Here is a 20,903-nt window from a genome sequence, read left to right on the forward strand (position 1 = left end):
GCACATGGTGCAGTGGATACCGCAAGGGCCTGGAAGTCAGAGGGTCACGGGTTCTAATCCCAGCTCCGCCACCTGTCTGCTGTGTGACCCTGGGCAAGTCACTTAACTGCTCTGGGATCTGCAAAATGGGGATTCACCAGTCACTCCCCCTCCAACTTAGAATGTGAAACCCACGTGGGACCTGATTATCTTGTATTCATTCAATCATATTTATTGAGCGCTTATTGAGCGCAAAGCTAAGCGCTTGGGAGAATACAATATATGAACAAACAGACCCCTTCCTGCCCCGACGAGCTGCCCCAGCACTTAGTACAGTGTTTTCGCACAGAGTAAGGGTTAACAAAGGCCACAGTTTTTATCATTTTTATCATTATTATGAGGGCACAATAGAAGAAGAGACAACAGCTTCATTACTCAGCCTGGAAATCTCCAGATAGAATCCTTCAGTTTCTTTACAGCTTTGGACATGAAAAAAAACCACCCTTTGAAGCCCATGAAATCAATCAATCTTATTCAAATCTGAGTCTAGCAAATTGGTAGGTACATTCAGTGTTTGACAAACAGATTTTTTCCACTTTGGATTGATTTAGACTTCTTGAGAGTAAGAGAAACATACCATATAGGCACAACAGTTGAAATCACATTTTAAATTTGGGTGCTTATTTTTTTAAATGAAGAATTCCCAAAAATGATTTTAGTGTATGTTTAACAGAGAGAAAATTTAAATTGTTGATCAAAAAAAGGATCTCACATATTTAGAAAACACTGAAAATTACATCCTTGAAAATAAGGGTTGCATGGGAAATTGGTCCACCTTTCAGCTTTATTTAAAACGCAATTTTTTTAAAAAAAAAAGGTACTTTCAATTTACAAACAATAATTATAACTCAACTGTGCTAATTAAAGTTTGAATTCAAGGTAGCAAATTGGCAAATTTATGCACATAAAGCAATTTGCAACTCTTCCAGCAAGTCTATATCGAGTGTCATTATGCTGTTCAGACTGGACTCTGCTAGCTTTTCTTTCGTTCAGAAGATCTTGGACACAATTTTCATCCTAGGTTTATAATAATAATAATAATTATGGCATTTGTTAAGCACTTACTATGTCCCAGCCCCTGCACTGAGCGTTAGGGTGGCTACAAGCAAATCGGGTTGGACACAGTCCCTGTTCCACATGGGTTTATAGTCTCAACCCCTATTTCACCGATGAGGTCACTGAAGCCCAGAGGAAGCCCAAGGTCAAACAGCAGACAAGTGATGGAGCTGGGATTAGAACTCATGACCTTCTGACTTCCAGGCCCATGCTCCATCCACTACTCCATGCTGCTTCCCATAAAATGGCTTCTGTTTGGGCAGTTCTCCTTCTGAGAGGATCCAAACGGCATAATTCTTCAGGCAAAAAAAAAAACGCATTCAGAGCACGAACACGACAGAAACAGCAGATATTATTAGACAGCTTCCTCTAGACTGTCTCCCTCTCTAGACTCCTTATGGGCAGGGAACATGTCTACCAAATCTGTTTTATTGTATTCTCCCAAGTGCTTAGTACAGTGCTCTGAACCCATTTAAGTGGTCAAAAATACCACTGACTGAGTAATGGATTGAACTTCCTGAGGTGGTTGCCCTAATTTTGCATAGTTAGGTGAAGCTACAACAAAAAGTCAGTTAAAAAGGAGAGAATGAAAACTCTACGGGTAGGGCTGGCCTAATGCAACTTTCCATTAAAGAAGGAAGGTTATAAACTAGAAAGAAGACTACCTGTGCCAGTCAGAGGGTTAACAATAATAATAACAATAATTATGGTGCTTGCTAAGCACTTATTATGTGCCAGGCACTGTTCTAAGCACCGGGGTAAATACATGCTAATCAGATTGGACACAGTCCCTGTCCCACATGGAGCTCACAGTCTTAATCCCCATTTTACAGATGAGGTAACTGAGGCTCAGCGACATTAAGTGATTTACTCAAGGTCACAGGGACCCAGGATTAGAACCCAGGTCTTTCTGACTCCCAGGCCCCTGCTCTAATAATAATATTAATAATAATTGTAGCATTTGTTAAGCGCTTACTATGTGCCAAGCACTGTTCTAAGCACTTGGTTAGATACAGGGTAACCAGGTTGTCCCACATGGGGCTTACACTTTTAATTTTCATTTTACAGATGAGGTAACTGAGGCACAGAGAAGTGAAGTGACATACCCGGGGTCACAGCAGGCAAATGGTGGAAATGGGATTAGACTCCACCACCGCTGACACCCAAGCCTGTGCTCTTTCCACAAAGCCATGTTGCTTTTCTGTGGGACTCACACTTTTAATCCCCATTTTACAGATGAGGTAGCTGAGACACAGAGAAGTGAAGTGTCTTGCCCAAGGTCACACAGCAGACAAGTGGCAGAGGTGGAATTATCACCCTCGACCTTTGACTCCAAACCCATGCTCTATCCACTAAGCCACGGAAGTAAGGAAAGCTGAGCTGCAATTCCAGAAGCCAATGGCTACCGAACGTATCACTCGACCTTACCTTTCTTTCTCAGCTTTCTCAATAGGCCTACTGGAAAAGCACAGGCCTGGAAGACAGGGGACCTAGGTTCTAATCCCGGCTCTGCCATGTGTCTGCTGTGTGACCTTGGGTAAATCACTAAACGTGCCAATCTCCCAAGAAGCCTCGGAACATGAATCTCCTGGTTTTAAGAGTCCTGTTTCCAAGCCGCAAAATTAGCAAATCTATAAAATGAGCAGGGACTCCGATGGTTCAGCTGTCTACCAAATTTGCCTAGCTGTATAAATGTTTAGGTAGCAGGCAGGTAAGAATTCTGCCTATTTTACCCTCAAAGAGCAATGACATTTCCCATCACCCCTGCATCGCTTTACCTAAGCGCTTAGGACAGTGCTCTGCACACACAGAAGACACTCAATAAATATGACTGATTAATTATCTTCCTCTGATTTAGGAGCCAAAGACACTACCGTTCACTTTATATTCTACTACCGAGGAAGGCACTGTGGAATAAAGACGATTCCCTACAACCGAACCAAAGTAGCACCAGCCTCATCGCTCCTGAGCTACCACCAGAACCTGTTTATCCACCAAGTACTCCTCCACAACCACAGCGACCAAGTGAGTTAGTTTTGGTTTCTGGGACAAGTGGAAGAAGGCCTTCATTGTAAAGGCTGTATTGTTTTTTTGTATGATATTTGTTAAGTGCTTACTATATGCCAGGTGCTGTATTAAGCGCTGGGGGAAAGGGGGTTACCAGCCAACTGGGTTAGGCACGGTTCCCGTCCCACATAGGGCCCACAGTCTCAATTCCCATTTTACAGATGAGGGAACCGAGGCCCAGAGAAGTTAAGTCACTCGCCCAAGGTCACACGGCAGACAGATGGCGGAGTCGGGATTAGAAAACGAGTCCTTCTGACTTTCAGGCCCACACATTATCCACTAGGCCACGATGCTTCTCTTCAAAGTACAAAGAGCAGGGGGTTTCTACTGGGTATGACCAATGGGAAAATCCCAGCTTTAAAGAAGATTTTCATATTTAGATTAATCAAGCACAGCTTAAAGGGGGAAATACTTCAAAGTTCCTTAAACAATTAATATAACAAAACTTATTCCACTAACCCCACTGGAAATATTTTAATTAAAATTTTCATTCTTTTTTCCTGTTTTAGAATATTAGAGAGGGTTCCTGCTATTGAGGCTTAATAGACAGAGCCCAGGCCTGGGAGTCAGAAGGACTCAGGTTCTAATCCTAGCTCCGCCATCTGTCTGCTGGGTGACCTTGGGGAAGTCACTTTATTCCTCTGTGCCTCAGTTACCTCATCTCCAACAAGTGCCTTTCGGGAAGCGGGAGGGAAGAGGAGATGTGGCCAGAGGAATCTCCAATGGGTGAGTCTCTGGGACGAAAGAAGGGAAGTGGGGGAAATTCCCAATAGGAGTGGCACCTCCCTCCCGCTCTCCACAAGTCCCTTGGGAATCCATTTATATTGGGAAAAGGACAAACATCTGGCTGAATGTTCCTGGGGGACTTTTCACAAATTAAAAACAAAATTAAATCTACGCTAAAAAAGCCTCAAATCCAGAAATACACAAATATGGCCACAGCCATACTGCTTTCAACAAACTCTATTTCTACCATAATGGAAATTTGAGAGGGAAGGTATTTTGTTTTCTTTGGCACATCTGTAAATTAAAACCCAAATAACAACTGTTAACATAACATTAACGATTCAGTCTGGTGAGGGGTATCATTACTATCAACCAAAAACAGAGATAGGCTAATGGCATACTTATTTCCTAGGAGTCTGCTAAAATAAAGGGAATAGAGTCATTTTATGAAGTCAAGAATACATTAAATGTTGTGCTTACACACTATATAAATGATGGAGATTTGCATGTCTGTGGGATATTTTAGTCACCACTATAGTCTGAGAGGAAATGCTATGGTTTTGCTAGCATTGGTACCAAATGGTATCCTTGACCCAGCATATGTCCTCAAAAACAACAGAAAATATTAAATTTCTTGTGCACCACTACTTAAAGCTACACTTTTCTAGTGAAATATTGCCAACACTTCCTTCTTTATGCAATTCTAAATTAGAAGGGTTGTTTTTCAACAACAACAGCAAAAAACCCGCAATGGCTAAAAGAGTTTCGTTAAATCTTGACTCCTGGGATCCTGATTCTGATTCTTGCCGGTCGCCAAGTGAAAAGAGGTAGTAATCTTCTAGACACGTCAAAGGAAGATTTTCCTTGTGAATTAGAATTGGACATTTCTGTAGTGTGGCTAGCAAGTCTTGTTGATGGCTAATTCGTAATTATAGAGCATTTTGCTACTTTTCAGAAATAACGATGCCAAAAAAAAAAAAATTCTCCTTTCCACTGAGATATAGAGAACACATTTTTTCTTACCTTTGGAGCGAGTAGAGATATCCATCCCTTCCACCACCTCCTGCTCTGCCTTTATTTCCTCTTCAGCTAAGCTGAAATAAAGCAGATTTTCATATTTAGAGTCATCAAGAACAGCTTAAATGGGAAAATACTTCAAAGTTCCTTAAACAATTAACAACTTATTCCACCAACCCTATTCAAAATATTTTAATTAAAATTTTCATTCCTTTTTCCTCTATTAGAATATTAGAGAGGGTTCCTGCTATTGATGTCTAATGGACAGAGCTCGGGCCTGGGAGTCAGAAGGACCTGGGTTCTAATCCCGGCTCTGCCATTTGTCTGCTGGGTGACCTTGGGGAAGTCACTTCATTTTTCTGTGCCTCAGTTACCTCATCTGTAAAATGGAGATTAAGACTGTGAGCCCCATGTGGGACACAGACTGTGTCCAACTAATTAGCTTGTATCTACCCCAGGACTTAATACAGTGTCTGGCACCTAGAAAGCACTTACTATCATTAAATGCTATTCACAATATATATATTAACTCTCAACAAGTTCAATTCTCCCAAATTTCTCAAGAAAGTCCAGATAAACGGGGTAATTGGGGTGAAGGTGTCCAGATAGAATTTTGTGGTTCTCTAGATTACGAAAACTCCTAAAGGGCAGGGGTCATGTCTATCTATTCTATTCACCCAGGTGCTTAGTACAGGGCTTCACACATACAAAACATTCAATAAATACCACTGATTGATTTTTGCTTTTGACAACGTCCTTGTCACATGAAATCCATAGTTTAATTTACCACTCCAACTTCAGAATAAGTGCTTTTAATTACATTATTTAGAAGTAATATAGTAGTATTGTAATAGGAATGGTATTTATTAAGTCACTACGGAAGGCAAAGCACAGTACTAAATGCTTGAGAAAGTAAAACAGAAACAAAAATCGTACTGCTTCCTTACAAGGAGTTTCCCATAATAATAATAATTGTGGCATTTGCTAAGCACTTACCGTATGCCAATCACTGTATTCATTAATTTATTCACTCAATGGTATTTATTGAGCGCTTACTGTGTGCGGAGCACTGTACTAAGCACTTGGAAAGTACAATTCAGCGACAAATAGAGACAATCCCTGTCCACAATGAGCTCACAGTCTAGAAGGGGGCGGTCAGACATCAAAACAAGTAAACAGGCATCAAAAGCATCAGTATAAATACAATTATAGATATATACACATCATTAATAAAAATAAATATAATTATAAATATGTACACATATATACAAGTGCTGAGGGACAGGGAGGGGAGAAGAGCAAAGGGAGCGAGTTGGGGCGATGGGGAGGGGAGGGAAAGCAGAGGAAAGGGAGGGCTTAGTCTGGGAAGGCCTCATGGAGGAGGTGAGCTTTCAGTAGGGCTTTGAAGGGGGGAAGTGTGCTAGCTTGGCACATTAGAGGAGAGAGGGCATTCCTGGCCAGAGCTAGGACGTTGGCTCACTGTACTTCGGGCTGGGGTAGAATGAAGATAATCATGTTGGAGATTTGCACAAAGGGTTTCTAGTTTAAGTGAGAGGAGAACACAGACTGAATTACAATTCTGCTGGTGAGGAAATTGAGGCCCAGAGAAATTAAGTAACACTCAAATTCATACAGCAGGCAACTGGTCGAGCTGGAATTAGAACCCAGGTTCTCAGACTCCGAGGTCTACGTTCTTTCCATTAGGCCATGTTGCTTCTCAGAAATTTTTCCCCATTCCATTTGAAGCTTCAGCTCCAAAACTTCAAGTTTCAAATTATTACCATAGAGATTGGAAACAGAAATTTGGATTTAGTTGCATTCAGAACCTTCTGAAACCATTCCAAAATGCGGCTAACAATAGAACCGACAATGTTACTTCATTTTACCAGCACCCCTCTTTACACGAAACCCTAAGCTTTACAGTCATAACCTTATATTCACTTTCCAGTCAAGCAGATGAATGACAATTATTATTTTACAACTGGGGAAATCTGAAGTATGCAAATGTCATGATCCGTTCAGAGTCATTAACTGGGCCACCTGCAAAGCCAGAGAGAGAACCCAAGTGTCCTGAATCCCAGGTGTCTACCCTCTTTCTGACCCCAAACTTTGCCAAATGAGTGGGAATTAGAAGAGGATGTTTCAACAGATCTTTTAATCTGGAAGTAAAAGTAGGATTAAGGAATAGTTATTTGTGTTCAACTACTTCAGGGTTAATGTATTTATTATCCAAGACTAAGGCCACATTGAGAATTAGAAAATATGCCTGTTGGATTTCCCAAATCAAAATCAAGATGATTTTTTCTCAGGACAGGACAAATTACAGGTTGGAATTTTCCATTCCAAGGAGATGCAGTATGAGGAGCATGACAGGCAAGCAAAGATTATTTACTGAGCACCCAGGGGAGGGATGAGGTGCTTGGGGAGCATTTCAAAGATCGTGTCGTCCTTCCTCCCACCCCGCTGCCGATCTCAGGGAACTGTCAGGCCAGAATAGAATGATCCTCTCAGACGTTGAAGGAATTTTAAGAAAAATTGGGGGGGGGGGGTTCTTCTGACAGATTGGGGGATGAGTGGGCATAAACTGGAGGAAACATTCTGCCTGTGGTTAGCGCTGAGCTATTATTTCACAAAGGAGAGGAATGGGAAATGGCCCATAAATGGAGGAAGGTTGGTACACATACTCTGGATTCCTAGGGTAGACTCCAGGGAGGAAAAGCAGCATGGCGTAAATGGACAGAGCACGGGCCTGAGAGTCAGAAGGTCATGGGCTCTAATCCCGGCTCCGCCACTTGTCTGCTGTGTGACCTTAGGCGAGTAGCTTCATTTCTCTGGACCTCAGTGACCTCATCTGTAAAACGGGGATTAAGACTGTGAACCCCGAATGGGACAGGGACTGTGTCCAATCCAATTTGCTTATATCCACCCCAGTGCTTAGTACAATGACTGGCACATAGTAAGCGCTTAACAAATACCATTATTATTATTATTGTTATTATTATTATTAAGAGAGAACAAAATGGAAAGCTTGGCTGGAACATACACTGCAAATGGCAGTAATAATAATGAATTAATAATTATGGTAGTTGTTAAATGCTTTCTGGGTGCCAAGCACTCTTCTCCTCTCCCCCACTGCTCTCCTCTTGCTCCTATCCTTCCTTCTGCCTCAACCCCCCGCCCACTTCAAATCCCACAGTCCACTGCTCTCCCCACTGAAAAATTCCTTCTGAGATCACAACTCCTCCAGGAGGCCTTCCCTGATTAAATTCCTAGTCTCCCAGGCTATATCCTCCATCCCAGTTGCCACTTCAGCACTTCTCCACCACCTGAGCACCTGTGCACTCACAACGGCTTCTACATAAACATAATAATGTTGGTATTTGTTAAGTGCTTATTATGTGCCAAACACTGTACTAAGCACTGGGGTAGATATAAGGTAATCAGGTTGTCCCACGTAGGGCTCACTGTCTTCATCCCCATTTTACAGATGAAGTAACTGAGGCACAGAGAAGTTAAGTGACTTGTCCAAGGTCACACAGCTGACAAGCGGCAGAGACAGGATTAGAAGCCATGACCTCTGACTCCCAAATCCGTGCTCTTTCCTCTAAGCCAAGCTGCTTTTCCATCCCCTAGGAAGTAAACACTAACTCACATATCTCCTTTACCTTCTTCCACTGGTCTGTAAATCTTAAGAGTCTCCTCCCCTAGACTGAAAACTCCTCAAGGGCAGGGATCCTGCCTTCTGCAATTATGCATTTATTCAGTCATATTCATTGAGCGCAGACTGTGCACAAAGCACTGTACTAAGCGCTTGGAAGAGTACAACAGACACATTCCCTGCCCACAACGACCTCACAGTCTTCTAATGCTAACAAGCGGTTAGTACAGTGCTCTGCACACAGTAAGCGCTCAGTAAATACGATTGAATAATGATATCTGTTAAGCACTTACTCTGGGCTAAATACCGGCACTAAGCACTTGGGTAGATCCAAGGTAAGTAATCAGGTTGGATCTAGTCTCTGTCTTTCATTGTGCACCTAGCCTAAGTAGGAAGGAGAATGGGGTATCCTCATTTTACAAAGGAGTAAATTGAGGCCCGGAGAACTTATGTGATTTATCGAAGGTCATACAGCGGGCAAGTGGCAGAGGCAGAATTAGAACCCAGGTCCTCTGACTCCCAAACCCGTGGTCTTTCCACTAGGGTCACACTGCTAACTACTGTAGTCTGCACACAGTAGGCAGAGGTCAATAAATATTACTGATGGATTGAAATGGAAAGAGGCTGGAATCGATTGGTACAGAGCTCTGAAAGTAACCGCAAATTGAATTTGAACCAGAGGATCCTGGGATTCCAAAGGTGGGCTATTAGCTCAAAGTGTGATGATCTGGACTGTAAGCTCCTTGCGGGCAGGAAATGTGTCTGCCAACTCTGTTATACTGTATGCTCCCAAGCGCTCAGTAGAATGCTCTGCACACAGGAAGCGCCAAATAAGTGGTTGCTGGGAATAATCTGCTGAGTGCAGATGATTCTGGAGAGAAGAGAGGCTGGGAGGCTAGCAAAAGAAAATGATGGTTATCCAAATGTATAAGGATCAGGACCGAGAAAAGGCATTTTAGTGGTGGGTGTCAGGTAGAAATTGACAGATTTCATCAGGAGAAGGTGTAGAGATGAGATCAAACTCGGCCTAATGGATAGAGCCCAGGCCAGGGAGTCAGAAGGACCTGAATTCTAATCCTGGCTCTGCCACTTGTCTGCTGTGTGACCTTGAGCAAGTCACTTCACTTGTCTGTGCCTCAGGTACCTCAGCTGCAAAATGAGGATTAAGTCCCTATCCCATGTGGGGACAGTGTCCACCCCGATCTGCTTGTCCCCACCCCAGCACTGCGTATAGTGCATAGCACATAGTAAGTGCTTAACAAATGTCACACTTAACACGAAGAATTGTGGTTTTTACCTGGAAAAACTATGCAACCACCCACCCTGAAGCCCACATAAATCCAGAGTTAAGGTAAACAGGGCAAATCATACCATGTCCAAGACCTTAAACACTGGTAGCTCAGGATGGATGTGGACTAACAGAATTAAGTGGAGTTCTGGAGCTAAAAATAATAATCATCATTGTATCTCTTAAATACTGACTTAAGCACTGAGGTAGAAAATAGAAGTTGGGAGGAATGGGAAGAAAAGATATCCTATAGATCAGCACTGGATTCCAAAACAGAGTGAGATCTAAAATCGTATGGGAGGAAATTGTGAAAAGAGTTGTCGGTTTATGGATTGCTTCCCACAAATCCCTCTGCCTACCCAATGCTTCAAAACATTTAAGTACACTCACAAAATATACTGAACTCTAACTGATACACATGATATTTTCCCAGATTGTTCTGAACCGAATCAAAGAGCCACAGTATTGAATTCATCTTTCTTACACAAATAATTTAACTATGAGCAAAGGTAACTTTTGAACATGATGATGTTGTCATCTTGAGATCAGGAGATAGCTGAATATTGTCTTCCGAAATGCACTGACCATTTTACCACGGTTTGGTAATTAGGTTGCTTACAGTCTTGCTTCAAGAGAGTTAAAAAACATATTTAATGCATCAAGTCAATTAAACATAATCAACAGTGTCTGACGCTTTTGAGCAGAACATTAGATTGCAATTTTGATCTTTTCCTTAACAAGACTAATTTTATTCCTCCCAATAAAATATGACCCTCAAATACTAAGCTTCTTGAAACTGGCACATTTCAGTGTTGAAATTATATGCTAATTTATTTAAAATGCTAATGTGCTAAAATCAACTAAACAAGAAGTAGTGGTACATTTAGAGGGCCAAAAAATAAAATTTAAGATTTTTGCAGTGAAAAAAATCCATTTAAGATATACTGATGGATTGCAGAAAGTGAATTCCCGAGAACAGTTATTTGCCTTTTTTTTTTAGCCTAGTAGAGCTTAGTAGTACAGGCAAGAAGACGTCTGAGGTGTGGGAAAATGCAAGCTAGTTGTGTACTGGCTACTGAATTGTAAGTTTAAGATAATCCATTGTGGGGTGGAAGGAAGACGCATGGGAAAATTAATCTTTTCTATGTGTCCCAATAATAAGCAAGGCTAATAATTTTGCAATTTAGTAACCTACTACCAGATTTCTCTAGGAAAGGATTTAAATGTGTAAGACTTCAGACAAACCATCTTCTCAGAGATATATATCCTAATGTTGCACTTGTCAGAAGAATGCTTGAATCAAAATAAATGAAAATCCTTAGGGTCCATATTTAAAACACATGCAACATTCATTTCATTTACAACAGCAAAGACGAGGAAACAAATTGAGTCATTTTTGCACAGCCACATCTGAAGAGACTTCCTTTTTCTATACCACTGATCCCAGTTTGGTTTGGTGCCTAAGCACTAGCGTGTTATTATGTAAAAACGATGAATATAAGAAGCCAACTTGAAATCCGGACGTACTAAATACCTAGCAATGCGCCATCCATCTTTGTCAATTTGGAACAGGCAGAACCATTCTATTCTTGGGGAAAAAAACAACGAGAAATGAAAAATCATTTGAGAAAGACACAAGTCCCTGAAATGTTTTGTCATTTTCCCCCTTAGCTGGATGTCGCATATTGTAGCCATGGGACTTGGAAGAACACCTACCGTGCTAGTAACCTTTAACTCTAACCTCTAACATAGATGGTTGAAATGAAAACAAACTAGCAGATACAAAGCCTGTTCCAGTGCCTGGTGGTGAAGTTTGGGGCCCCTTCTGGGGAAGGAATTAAAGAAAAACTAAGACTAGATGACTTTTTCAGCCTAATAGAGAAGCAAACGATGACCTGATCTGACTCTCTTCCATCTGCGTTCTGTTGTTCTGAAAACACAATTTCACTGACCAGAACACCGATCAATTACTTGTTTGTGATATTTCACAAGCTGTTGTTTCAGACAATTATCAGAAATAAAATCCTGCCAAATAAAGAACCTTCCATCCCGGCAATGATCTAAGCCCTGCAACCGAATCTAAGCCTGTACCTCCTTACCCTGCCTTAGCTGCAAAAAGCGTTTCAAAGTTGCAGATCTGCGCCTGATAGGGTCTGTTTTAAGCCTTCTGATTGTTAATTCTGAGGAGTCAACACTGGATGATAAAGTCCCAGTTTTCCTCTCCACACTTCCGAATGAAGAAGTCAGATGCTTCTGACGGAAAACACTTGATTGTTCAACACAACGCACATTTTTTTTTCATTTATCACATTCCCCTCTATAACCTTGACATTTATCTCAGAATATCCAATAGATCTGGAAAACCGTCTAGATCAGCTCAATCCAACATGCACAGTCTGATAGTCCTAGAAATGGTGATCGACTTCAGTTAAAAAACCAAGCATTCACCGAAGATCTGAGGTGGTGGTGGTTGTTACTTTAACTAAAAATCCAAAATGTCGGGACTGTAACAAAATGATCCGATTTGATTCCCCCATCGTAACTCCTTCCCCTCTAGATCACAATAGTGAGTAGAAAATATAAATCATGATCCCCCAAAAATCTGCATTCAATAAAAATTGGAAGAAAAAAAATGTTAGCATGCCATGGCTGAATAAATAGCAGCTTTGTATAAGCACTCACCTATAACAGTCTCATACTCATCGGTAGCTATGCTATTTATGCAGGATTCTTAAAATGGCGTCTGGTACTACTGCATTGCCTCATTTCTGTACTGTCGCTAAAATGGTAGCAGTTTATTCAATAACTGTATCCCTCGTTAAATAGCCCCGTTATTTTCAAAGCGATCTTCAAAGTACCAGAAATGGTAAAGGGCACCTGACAAGCAAATGTTGGGATTAAAAACGTACCAGGCAGGGGGAGGTTTGTGGAGTGACTGGTTACTAGGGGAAACCTTCAGGTCTGATTCCGAACCCTAATTGTGCATCTCTGCGACCTGAAGTCCCTTGCTCTGAGCACCCCTCCCCCTCCCAACACACACACACACACACACACACACACACACACACACACAATTTGGGTTAAGTACCCAGACCATCACTAAAAACACCGGACTTGATCTTCAAAAATAACTGCATTAAGAAGCCGACAGGAAGGACCCTATGCCAATAAACAACACCAGAAGTCTACGTGGTCACGAAATGCCTCTCGGTGGTAATGGGCATTTGAAATAGCCTAATGTTTCATGAGGAATGGGGAAATGTACACGTTTTCAGTGCCGGGGAACAACGAGTCGAAAAATTCAACTGAGGCCCAGGAAAGAAAAATAGGTTATTTATAGCCTCTAGAGTGGGCACAAAATTGGAAATCCCTACGCTGGTAATATTTACACTGAGCAGACTAAAGGACCTCTAATGCAAAAGACGTGACCTTTGTTCTCATCCCAATGTGACAAACATGGGCACGACAAACGACAATTGGTGCTACAGCAGGGAACGTTCCAGAAAGATGATTGGAAGCTCTAGGAGAGCAAATAAGAAACTCAGTCAACGCTCAGCATACTCACAAATTAGATTTTCAGACAGAGCGCTCAGAACTGACGACAGGCTTTTGAAACCCAGTTTGAGTGGGCCAGATTAATGACCTGCTGGTGGATAATGCAATCTACTGTGACAGGATGAACCAGGTGTGAGAGAATGATGTCAGAACTCTTCCTCACCTAGATAATTTTTTGATCCAAAGGCTGAATCCTCCATCTTTCCAGGGGCCCAGAAGTCTTGGTGGAAACTGCCTTATTGTCTCCTCAACCTGCAGGTCTAACTCCGTTACTGCGTGCTTGTTTGTTATTAAATGAAAATGGGGGTGGTGGGGGACGGAGAGATAGAAGCCAAGAGGAATTACTGGGCTAGGGAGGAAGGTAAATCCCTACTAGAATAATACTGGGTGACAGCTAAATTTTCCATTTCCTCTTAGAAAGGTGAGGGCCCTAACACGTGTCTACCTTTTCCAGGGCGATCGGAGGGAGACCCGAGCTTGTTTGCCTTTGGTCTTCTGCCTCAAAGAGAGAAAAGGAAATAAGCAGATCCCATTTGAAGTGGTTTGCACCCTCGATCTACCTTTCCCTTCTGGGTTTCGGTTGTCGCTCGTCAACGCAATTTTTTGAAAGTAACTCATTTTCCCTTGGTCGACTTAATTTGGAACGCCACCCGTCCGGCCCCTGGGAGAGGAAGGAATACGCCTGGAAAAGCTTTTGTTTTCATTCCCAATGTACACCTCGGGAGGTTTCTTCTTTCTACTCCAATCTTTGAACGGTTAATTACAAAAGTGTCCGAGCGTCGGCACCAAGTGGCTAATCATATGCGTTCTGTGTAATTAGAATAACTCTTTGGTAGCTAACAAGTTTACAGAGCGATTATACAATTAATTCCCAGTTACGGCGCGACACTGGCTATTTTCAGTAGTTCAATAAAACCAGTGACTTTTCTTCAGGCAGAGCCCACCTAATCATTCAAATGAAGCGAATCGGTACAGTGGGGAGGCAAAGGGAATAAATAAAAAAAAGCTAGTTTGCCTGCGTCCGTCCCTCAGGATAGCACATCCTGTCTTGGCTGCACATTAGAAAACAGAACACACTGGAGCTTCTTATTTTGCAATCTATAAACATGGACAGAGAAAACATTATCTTTTGACAAAGCATATTATCTTTCGAGCAGTCCCCTCCCTTCCCCCCCCATACACCAACATATATACATCTGAAATCCTTCAACTTAGCTGTTTGCTTTACTTAGCTAGAACAAAGATGGTAGAAATTTCCAGAAAGGCCTTTCTCAGTCCAGTCAGTGCAATTGTCAATCTTTAACCTACCCTGGGTTTCTATTGGCTCAAGGGCTACAAGGAGAAGCCTGATTGGGCCGCTCTGTAAAACAGCACTGCTGTCCCTACCTAGTCTCAGACATCTTGCTGCAATGCAGGCATTTATTTTTTTTTTTAGGGGGGGTGAACTATCAAAGAATTATATTTCAGCAATTAAAAATAGTAAACTTCAAGAGACTCACGATGTTGTGCCTCTGTAGCCGGGGCCAGGGCTGCTCTGAAGAGTTCAGTCAGCAGTGAGTCCTGGGGCCGCATATTTGAAACAGATCCTTGTTTTACAAAACCTGTGGGAGCCATTTTAATGCAAGCTTTTCGACTGCATATCACTTGCTCTTGCTTCCTTGTATTAAACAAATATGATACCACGCAATGTCTCGAGGCACTGAATCTGACTGCTGGCACCTAGACGTTGCTGTGATGAATGCTGCGCTCTCTTAATGTATAACTTGCGTTTAGAGAAGTTAGATCAAAACAAAGAAAGCAGCAAAGTGGCTGGAACTTATTTCAGTGATGCACTCTCATTTTCTGGGGAGCGAAAAACAGTATCAAGTGTACAACGTAGCATTTCCCCTCCCGCCCCCGTGCCCTTTCCATCTGAAAATGTTAATATGTGTTTGGAAAGTGTAACATTTCTAGGCTGCTTGATGAGGAGCAAAAGACCTAAAGAGGTAAGTTGCAGGAAAACGTAAAAACAGGGATTTAAAAATTGATGAGAGTCACCTTAAAAGATCAACCAGTTAGAGCATAAGTATCTGCAAAGTCACCCTGAAGTTGTGACTACACTAAAATTCCCAGAGTAAACTTCTTGAAGAAATTCTAAGAATAATGGCATTAGCCTATCTATTTGTCACTGCTACCAGTGCCTATATAGTATTATTCTGAGGAAAATGACAGTGAAAAACAGCTGTAATGTGAAGGCAGACAGATGTGTGGGTCACATAGTTATAATAAAGGGGGACTGGGTTGAAAATCAGTTATTAATCACACCAAGTTTGATCCTGGATGGTTTTTCACGTTGCCCAGCGGTTCTAAAAACCTAGGTAATAAAACAACCCCCTTTTTTTAAACGTTAACATCAGGACAGTGCTGAGTCCAGGCACTTTCATCACATCTCATAAGCATGAAGAACAAGTACGCTAAACTCGAACCTCCTTGCACACCAATTAAGGGTCTAGTAACACACGTTAAGTAGAACATTTTTTTTTTGCTGGCCGGGGGTAAACAGGAAGTATAAGCTTCAATCTTAGCAGCAGGTTATCAGAAAAACGGTGTATTCAAACTGACACACAGTTTACACGTACAAGTCACTTAAAAAACAGATACTGTACAAAGCACTTAATTTGTTTCTGTGAGCGGCCCCCGACGGAGTCTCACCTGCTGGACTAACGGCCCCCTGTTAAACCAAAAGGTTTTGCAAACTATTAAAATGTGCCCATCGCAGGACGCTGCTTACTTACCAACAAATGGTCACGCAACCGTCTCATTTTTCTCCCAGTTAAGAAGATAGAACGGGCTGGCAGATTTGGGAATTGATCAAAAAGGAAATTTTTGAAAGAGTTACGTAGTATTACCAAAAAAAAAAAGCTGAACATGTAATGCTGTCATGAACCACACATGATTTTATTTCCTCTGCGCTCCAAAACAGAGTACTGTGGATGATACAGTGTAAAAAAGGAGGAAAAAAAAAGGCAGAGATTAAAGATACATTAGTTCATTTAAATCATGCAAAAGGAGGCAAAGAATTCAAAAATAATCCTTTCCACAGATTTATTACTAGATGTTGTTGTCCATACCCTCTCCTAGAAAACTCTCTCCAGCCTAGCAGGAACGTTTATAAAGCACATTATTTTTTTTGCTGAAGGATGTTTTTCAGAAGGAGAAATAAACTCTATTAGTGTCATGAAGGAAAATATTCAATAATCCATTTCAAGTTTAAAAAGATGCACTGTATACAAAGAAAACATGATGCACAACCCCACCTAGGCCCAATATCTTAAATCTGTCATTAGCACTCTCTGCTGCTGCCTAGGTTTTTAAAAAGCAGATCTTTTTTCAGTAAGAACTTAGTTTAGCTCTTCCTCACACTATTTGGAAAGGTAAACTTGCCTGTTCTGCTGTCTGCCATTATCCTTCCTTGGTTCCCTGTAGGGCAGTTAAATGCATCTGCTCCCTTACCTTCCATTTTCTTTCCAGCAGGCATGTGACACAACACAGACAATAGTGCAGGCAAACTGCTCAGAGAGAGAAAGCTTCTTTGGAATAGCAGGACCTAGATTAAACTATAAAAACACCATCCCCTGATGAAAGAGTAGGTATGCCAAGGTTTTGCCAGTTTGCAAAATAAAGATATGGCTAATGGCTACTAACCATGTGACCTAAGAAAGCAAATTTAAACAGTTTCAACTTAATAAAGTGCTGTGGGGTGAGTTTTGCACGGCAAATCACAGAGAATCAAACTGTTAACCCACAATTCATATGTTTTAGAGAAAAAAAATGGTAAAAAGTAAAGCTTACCTCTGTGGATGCATTGTTAACACAGTGTTATGTCAATACTTATAAAACATGGAGGACAGGCACTCAGTACTCAGACAGAAAGGGCTTGGCACTTCAGCTTGATGATCTGTCTTCCTAATAAAAGCTAATCCTGGATTGGCTACTTTGGTAAAACTGAATGTAAAGCTTCAGGGGATTGGCTGAAACACTTCCTGAGCGATTATCTTTGTGCAGCTCTGGCAAGCAAGGAGCCATCCTGTGCATAGAAAGACAGGCTAAACTAGGCCTTTTTCAGCAAAAGAAACTTGAAAAAGAAGCCCCCCGATGAACTTCTTCCTCACTAGAGTTAGATTTTTCAGCAGAGGGAAACAACCAGGGCCAGTCTGTCGAAACCCCAGAACTCTGGAGCAAATACTGTGCCGGCTCTGCTGCTTTTTGAAACAAACTGGGAGGGAAAATTCTTCCAGCTCTCCAAAAGCAATTCTTTCCGGGGCAAAGGGGGCGGGTTGGGGGTGGGGGGCGGCTGGCTAAATTTGTGTGCTACACTTCTAAGGCGGCCTCCATCAGGAAAAGTTAATTTTAGGTACCGGGAAGAAACTGCAAGGAATTAAAAAAAAAAAAAGAACGCCAAACGAGCAGGCGTTTGGAGGGCCCGATGAAATTAAACAGAGTCCTAAATGAACGATCATTCAAAACAATAATTACTTCTCAAATTAAAGTGCACCCTCCCTTGGCAACCTGACATCGTAAGTGGGAGCGGAGACACCTAGAACAGAACGCAAGACGCAGAAGGTTCCATGAAAAAATAGGGACTTTGGTTACCAAAAGGGCCCTTAGCTGATCAAATATACAACCTCCTCGCCCTCGTTTCTTAATTTTGCCTGGGATAACTGGATTTGTTTCTGTCGCACCAGATGCCTGGATTCGAAAACTTCTCCTCCCCTCCCCCATCCCGGAGGCCTGCTAAACCTGTCAGTTAAACAAAAATCTGACTTCCGTATTAGTCGGCGGCAGCTGCAGCTTCCTGCCCATTAACCCTCTCAGATTCAGGCCCGTTGGAAAGTCAGGCCGGAGAATGGATGGATTGCGGTGTGTGGAAAACTACCAGATGCCTCTCTCCTACAAGGTCATTATATTTGGCCCACACTTGGAGGTGGGCAGCTTGTAAATTCAGTCTTGACCCCAGAGCAGACCATCTCGAGTTATGAAAGCCACTTAAGCCGGCATGGAAAAAGATCTCCAAGTTACCATGGAATTCATCTGTACAACTGGCCACATTGGGAAGACACTCTTGTGGAAGTGGGAGAATGTGCCTTTCTCCTTCCTTAAAGCTCCATAGTCTCCTTTCTCCCCTGAGGGAGAAAAGGGCAGCTTTAAACGGGCATTGGCCTTCTCTCCCTGTGGAGGGAGGTCACTCTCTACTTTGCAAAATATTAACCCGTTTTCCACTTTCCTGGGAGCTTCTCTTCAATCCGGTGATCTCCACAGCACTTGGAGAGGGCATTTCCTAGTTTCACCAGGGTAATTTTCTAAGATTGGTTTCTTGGGACCTACCCAGAAAAGGAAAATTCCAGAATGAGGGTTGGGTTTTTGGGTTTTTTTTGGAGCATCAAGAAATGTCATTTTATGAACAAGCCTCTTAAGCAATGAGATTTAAATAGCCATCCAGAGCAACCAAAGCTCTGGTTCCAAGGCTGAATCAGGGTTTCTGGAGGCAGTTTAACCATGTGCAGGGAACTAAAACCAGGGGTAATAAAAGTCTCCCCAAGCCTTCAAGAGACTGTTCCTTTAGTATTAAAATGGCTAGTTCTCCCTCCCCCTCCACCACACACTCTGTCTCTCCCTCCCTCTTTCTCTTTCTCCCAGCCCTGGTTCCCCCTCCAAGTATGGAAGCAAGCAAATGTCTTTCCTGCAATATCCGCTGAGGGTGAAAATAAAATCCTTACTGAGGGTGAAAATAAAATCCTTACTGACTGTGAACTTGCAGAGATCCTCTACTCTCTCTACAACCTACATCATAAGAAGTAATTAAAATTTGGCTATAAGAGCCTTATGCCGGTTCTGAAGAAAAGAGGCCGTTTTAGTCAGAATTCTTATGCCATTGTGGGAAAGCGGTGGACATTTGGTGGTCTAATTAGGAAATTATATGTTACAATGTGCTAATGGATTTTTAACCTCCGTTTTGTTTGTTTCGTAAGCAACGCTCTCCCCCCTCTGACTCCTAGAAATGTTTTCTGGGGCAAAGAGCAGGAAGCTCATGGACTAAACTGACATTCTGCTCAGTTTCAGGAATGCTATTAACATTTTGGGTGGTTATTAAGTTATCGGAAAAACAGCACATGCTCCTAAAAAAAGGAAACACACGGTGTGGCAGAAGAGGCTGCGCTGTTAGAATGCATGAAATTCAACTTAGCTCTTGAAAACTATTTTATTTTTGAGAATTAAATCCCATCAAGATATGGCCCCAGTTTTCCCAGCAAGTCTAAAACTCTATGCGGCTGATTTGAGAACACCTTTTAATCCATAAAACCCAGGCTAAATGAAAGGAAAATTGCCCAACCCAACTATATCTGTTAGAAAGGGTTGCAAGTTCGAACAAGCAAAACCCATAGCCATATTTCAAATGCCTTGCAGTAATAAAATAGGGTCTCTCAGTCTTCCCAGAGTAGATAGCTGAATTTAGGAGCAGAATCAGGTGGCTTGGAACTAGGCAGAATGCCATGGTGATAAACCTCATCGAAAGGCAAAAGAGAAAACCTTAATTCACTGATCGACCAATTAGTAGCAGAGATCTGAAGAAAGCAATGATCTCCCCCACCCCACCCCCACCCCATCCCCAAAAGGAGGTGTTCTAACGCTTCTGGCCTCGTTCCAACAAAACAACAGTAAAACAAGACGACTTCTAGAGCTGCTTCCAGAGATAGCTTGATATGTTCGTATTAAAATAAACACACATTCGGTTATCTATTTTGGATTAGTGGCAGGATTCTGTCAGTTATTGAAAAAAGCAGCAGTGGAATGATCTAAATAGTTTGTTGGGCTATTTTTCAGTTAGGTAAAGAAGAATTTATAAAAGACAGCACAGTTACATAAGTGTTCAAAGTTTCCCAGGCGAAGAGTTAATTGTGTCACTTTACCCCATGAGATGGCAATTAAGGCATGGCACTATTATGTAGTCTGTTATCTCTTGCCTCTTCCAGAGGGGGCTATTTGGGGTGGGGGGAGCAGGAGGGGGTTCTCAAGAAAATAGTAGGGTCAAATTAAGGGGGCTAGACAGTGAGCCGGAGGAGACAAAAATTACAGTAACAATGGAAAAAATGAGGAAAAGATAGGAAAATGAAAGGCCAGACAAGCTGCTCACCAAAAAAAAAAAAGCAGAAATATGCAAGACAGTGGAAAAGGTGGAGAAAAAAGGAGAACAGGGATAATGCAAAGAAGCAAAAGGAGAAATCAGAAAGAGGGGAAAAACAAAAAGACAACCAAATGGTAGAGGCAATATCAAATAGAAGGAACAAAGTAAAAAAAAATCCATTCTGTTAGAAACAGAATAGAAATAAAAGGCATTGTTTTTCAGGAGACATCAACCAAAATAGAGAATGGATGAGATTAATAACTAATAATAATTGTGGAATTTAAGTGCTTACTATGTGCCAAACACTGTATTAAGCGCTGGGGTAGATATAGGTA

At 41.9% G+C, this 20,903-nt stretch overlaps 1 protein-coding gene across 20 annotated transcripts in view; it reads right to left on the bottom strand.

The window, feature by feature from the left end:
* The window catches only part of ZMYND8 (zinc finger MYND-type containing 8), a 111,409-nt gene extending 93,938 nt beyond the window's left edge, over positions 1-17,471 (bottom strand). For 4 of the 20 annotated variants that reach the window (XM_029071182.2, XM_029071188.2, XM_029071179.2 and 1 more), the window contains exons 1-2: positions 13,852-14,514; positions 4,912-4,982 (exon numbers count right to left, since the gene is read on the bottom strand). In XM_029071182.2, the coding sequence (XP_028927015.1) occupies positions 4,912-4,982; positions 13,852-14,024 (244 nt within the window). In that variant the 5' untranslated portion in view covers positions 14,025-14,514. Of the gene's footprint in view, positions 1-4,911; positions 4,983-12,533; positions 12,786-13,851; positions 14,516-14,905; positions 15,216-16,180; positions 16,789-16,829; positions 17,126-17,237 lie in introns of those variants that run through there. The other 16 variants (XM_029071191.2, XM_029071181.2, XM_029071178.2 and 13 more) reach the window with 10 other exon arrangements.
* Positions 17,472-20,903: the final 3,432 nt, after the last annotated feature.

This window comes from Ornithorhynchus anatinus, chromosome 8, assembly GCF_004115215.2.
Source record: "Ornithorhynchus anatinus isolate Pmale09 chromosome 8, mOrnAna1.pri.v4, whole genome shotgun sequence".
NCBI lineage: Eukaryota > Metazoa > Chordata > Mammalia > Monotremata > Ornithorhynchidae > Ornithorhynchus > Ornithorhynchus anatinus.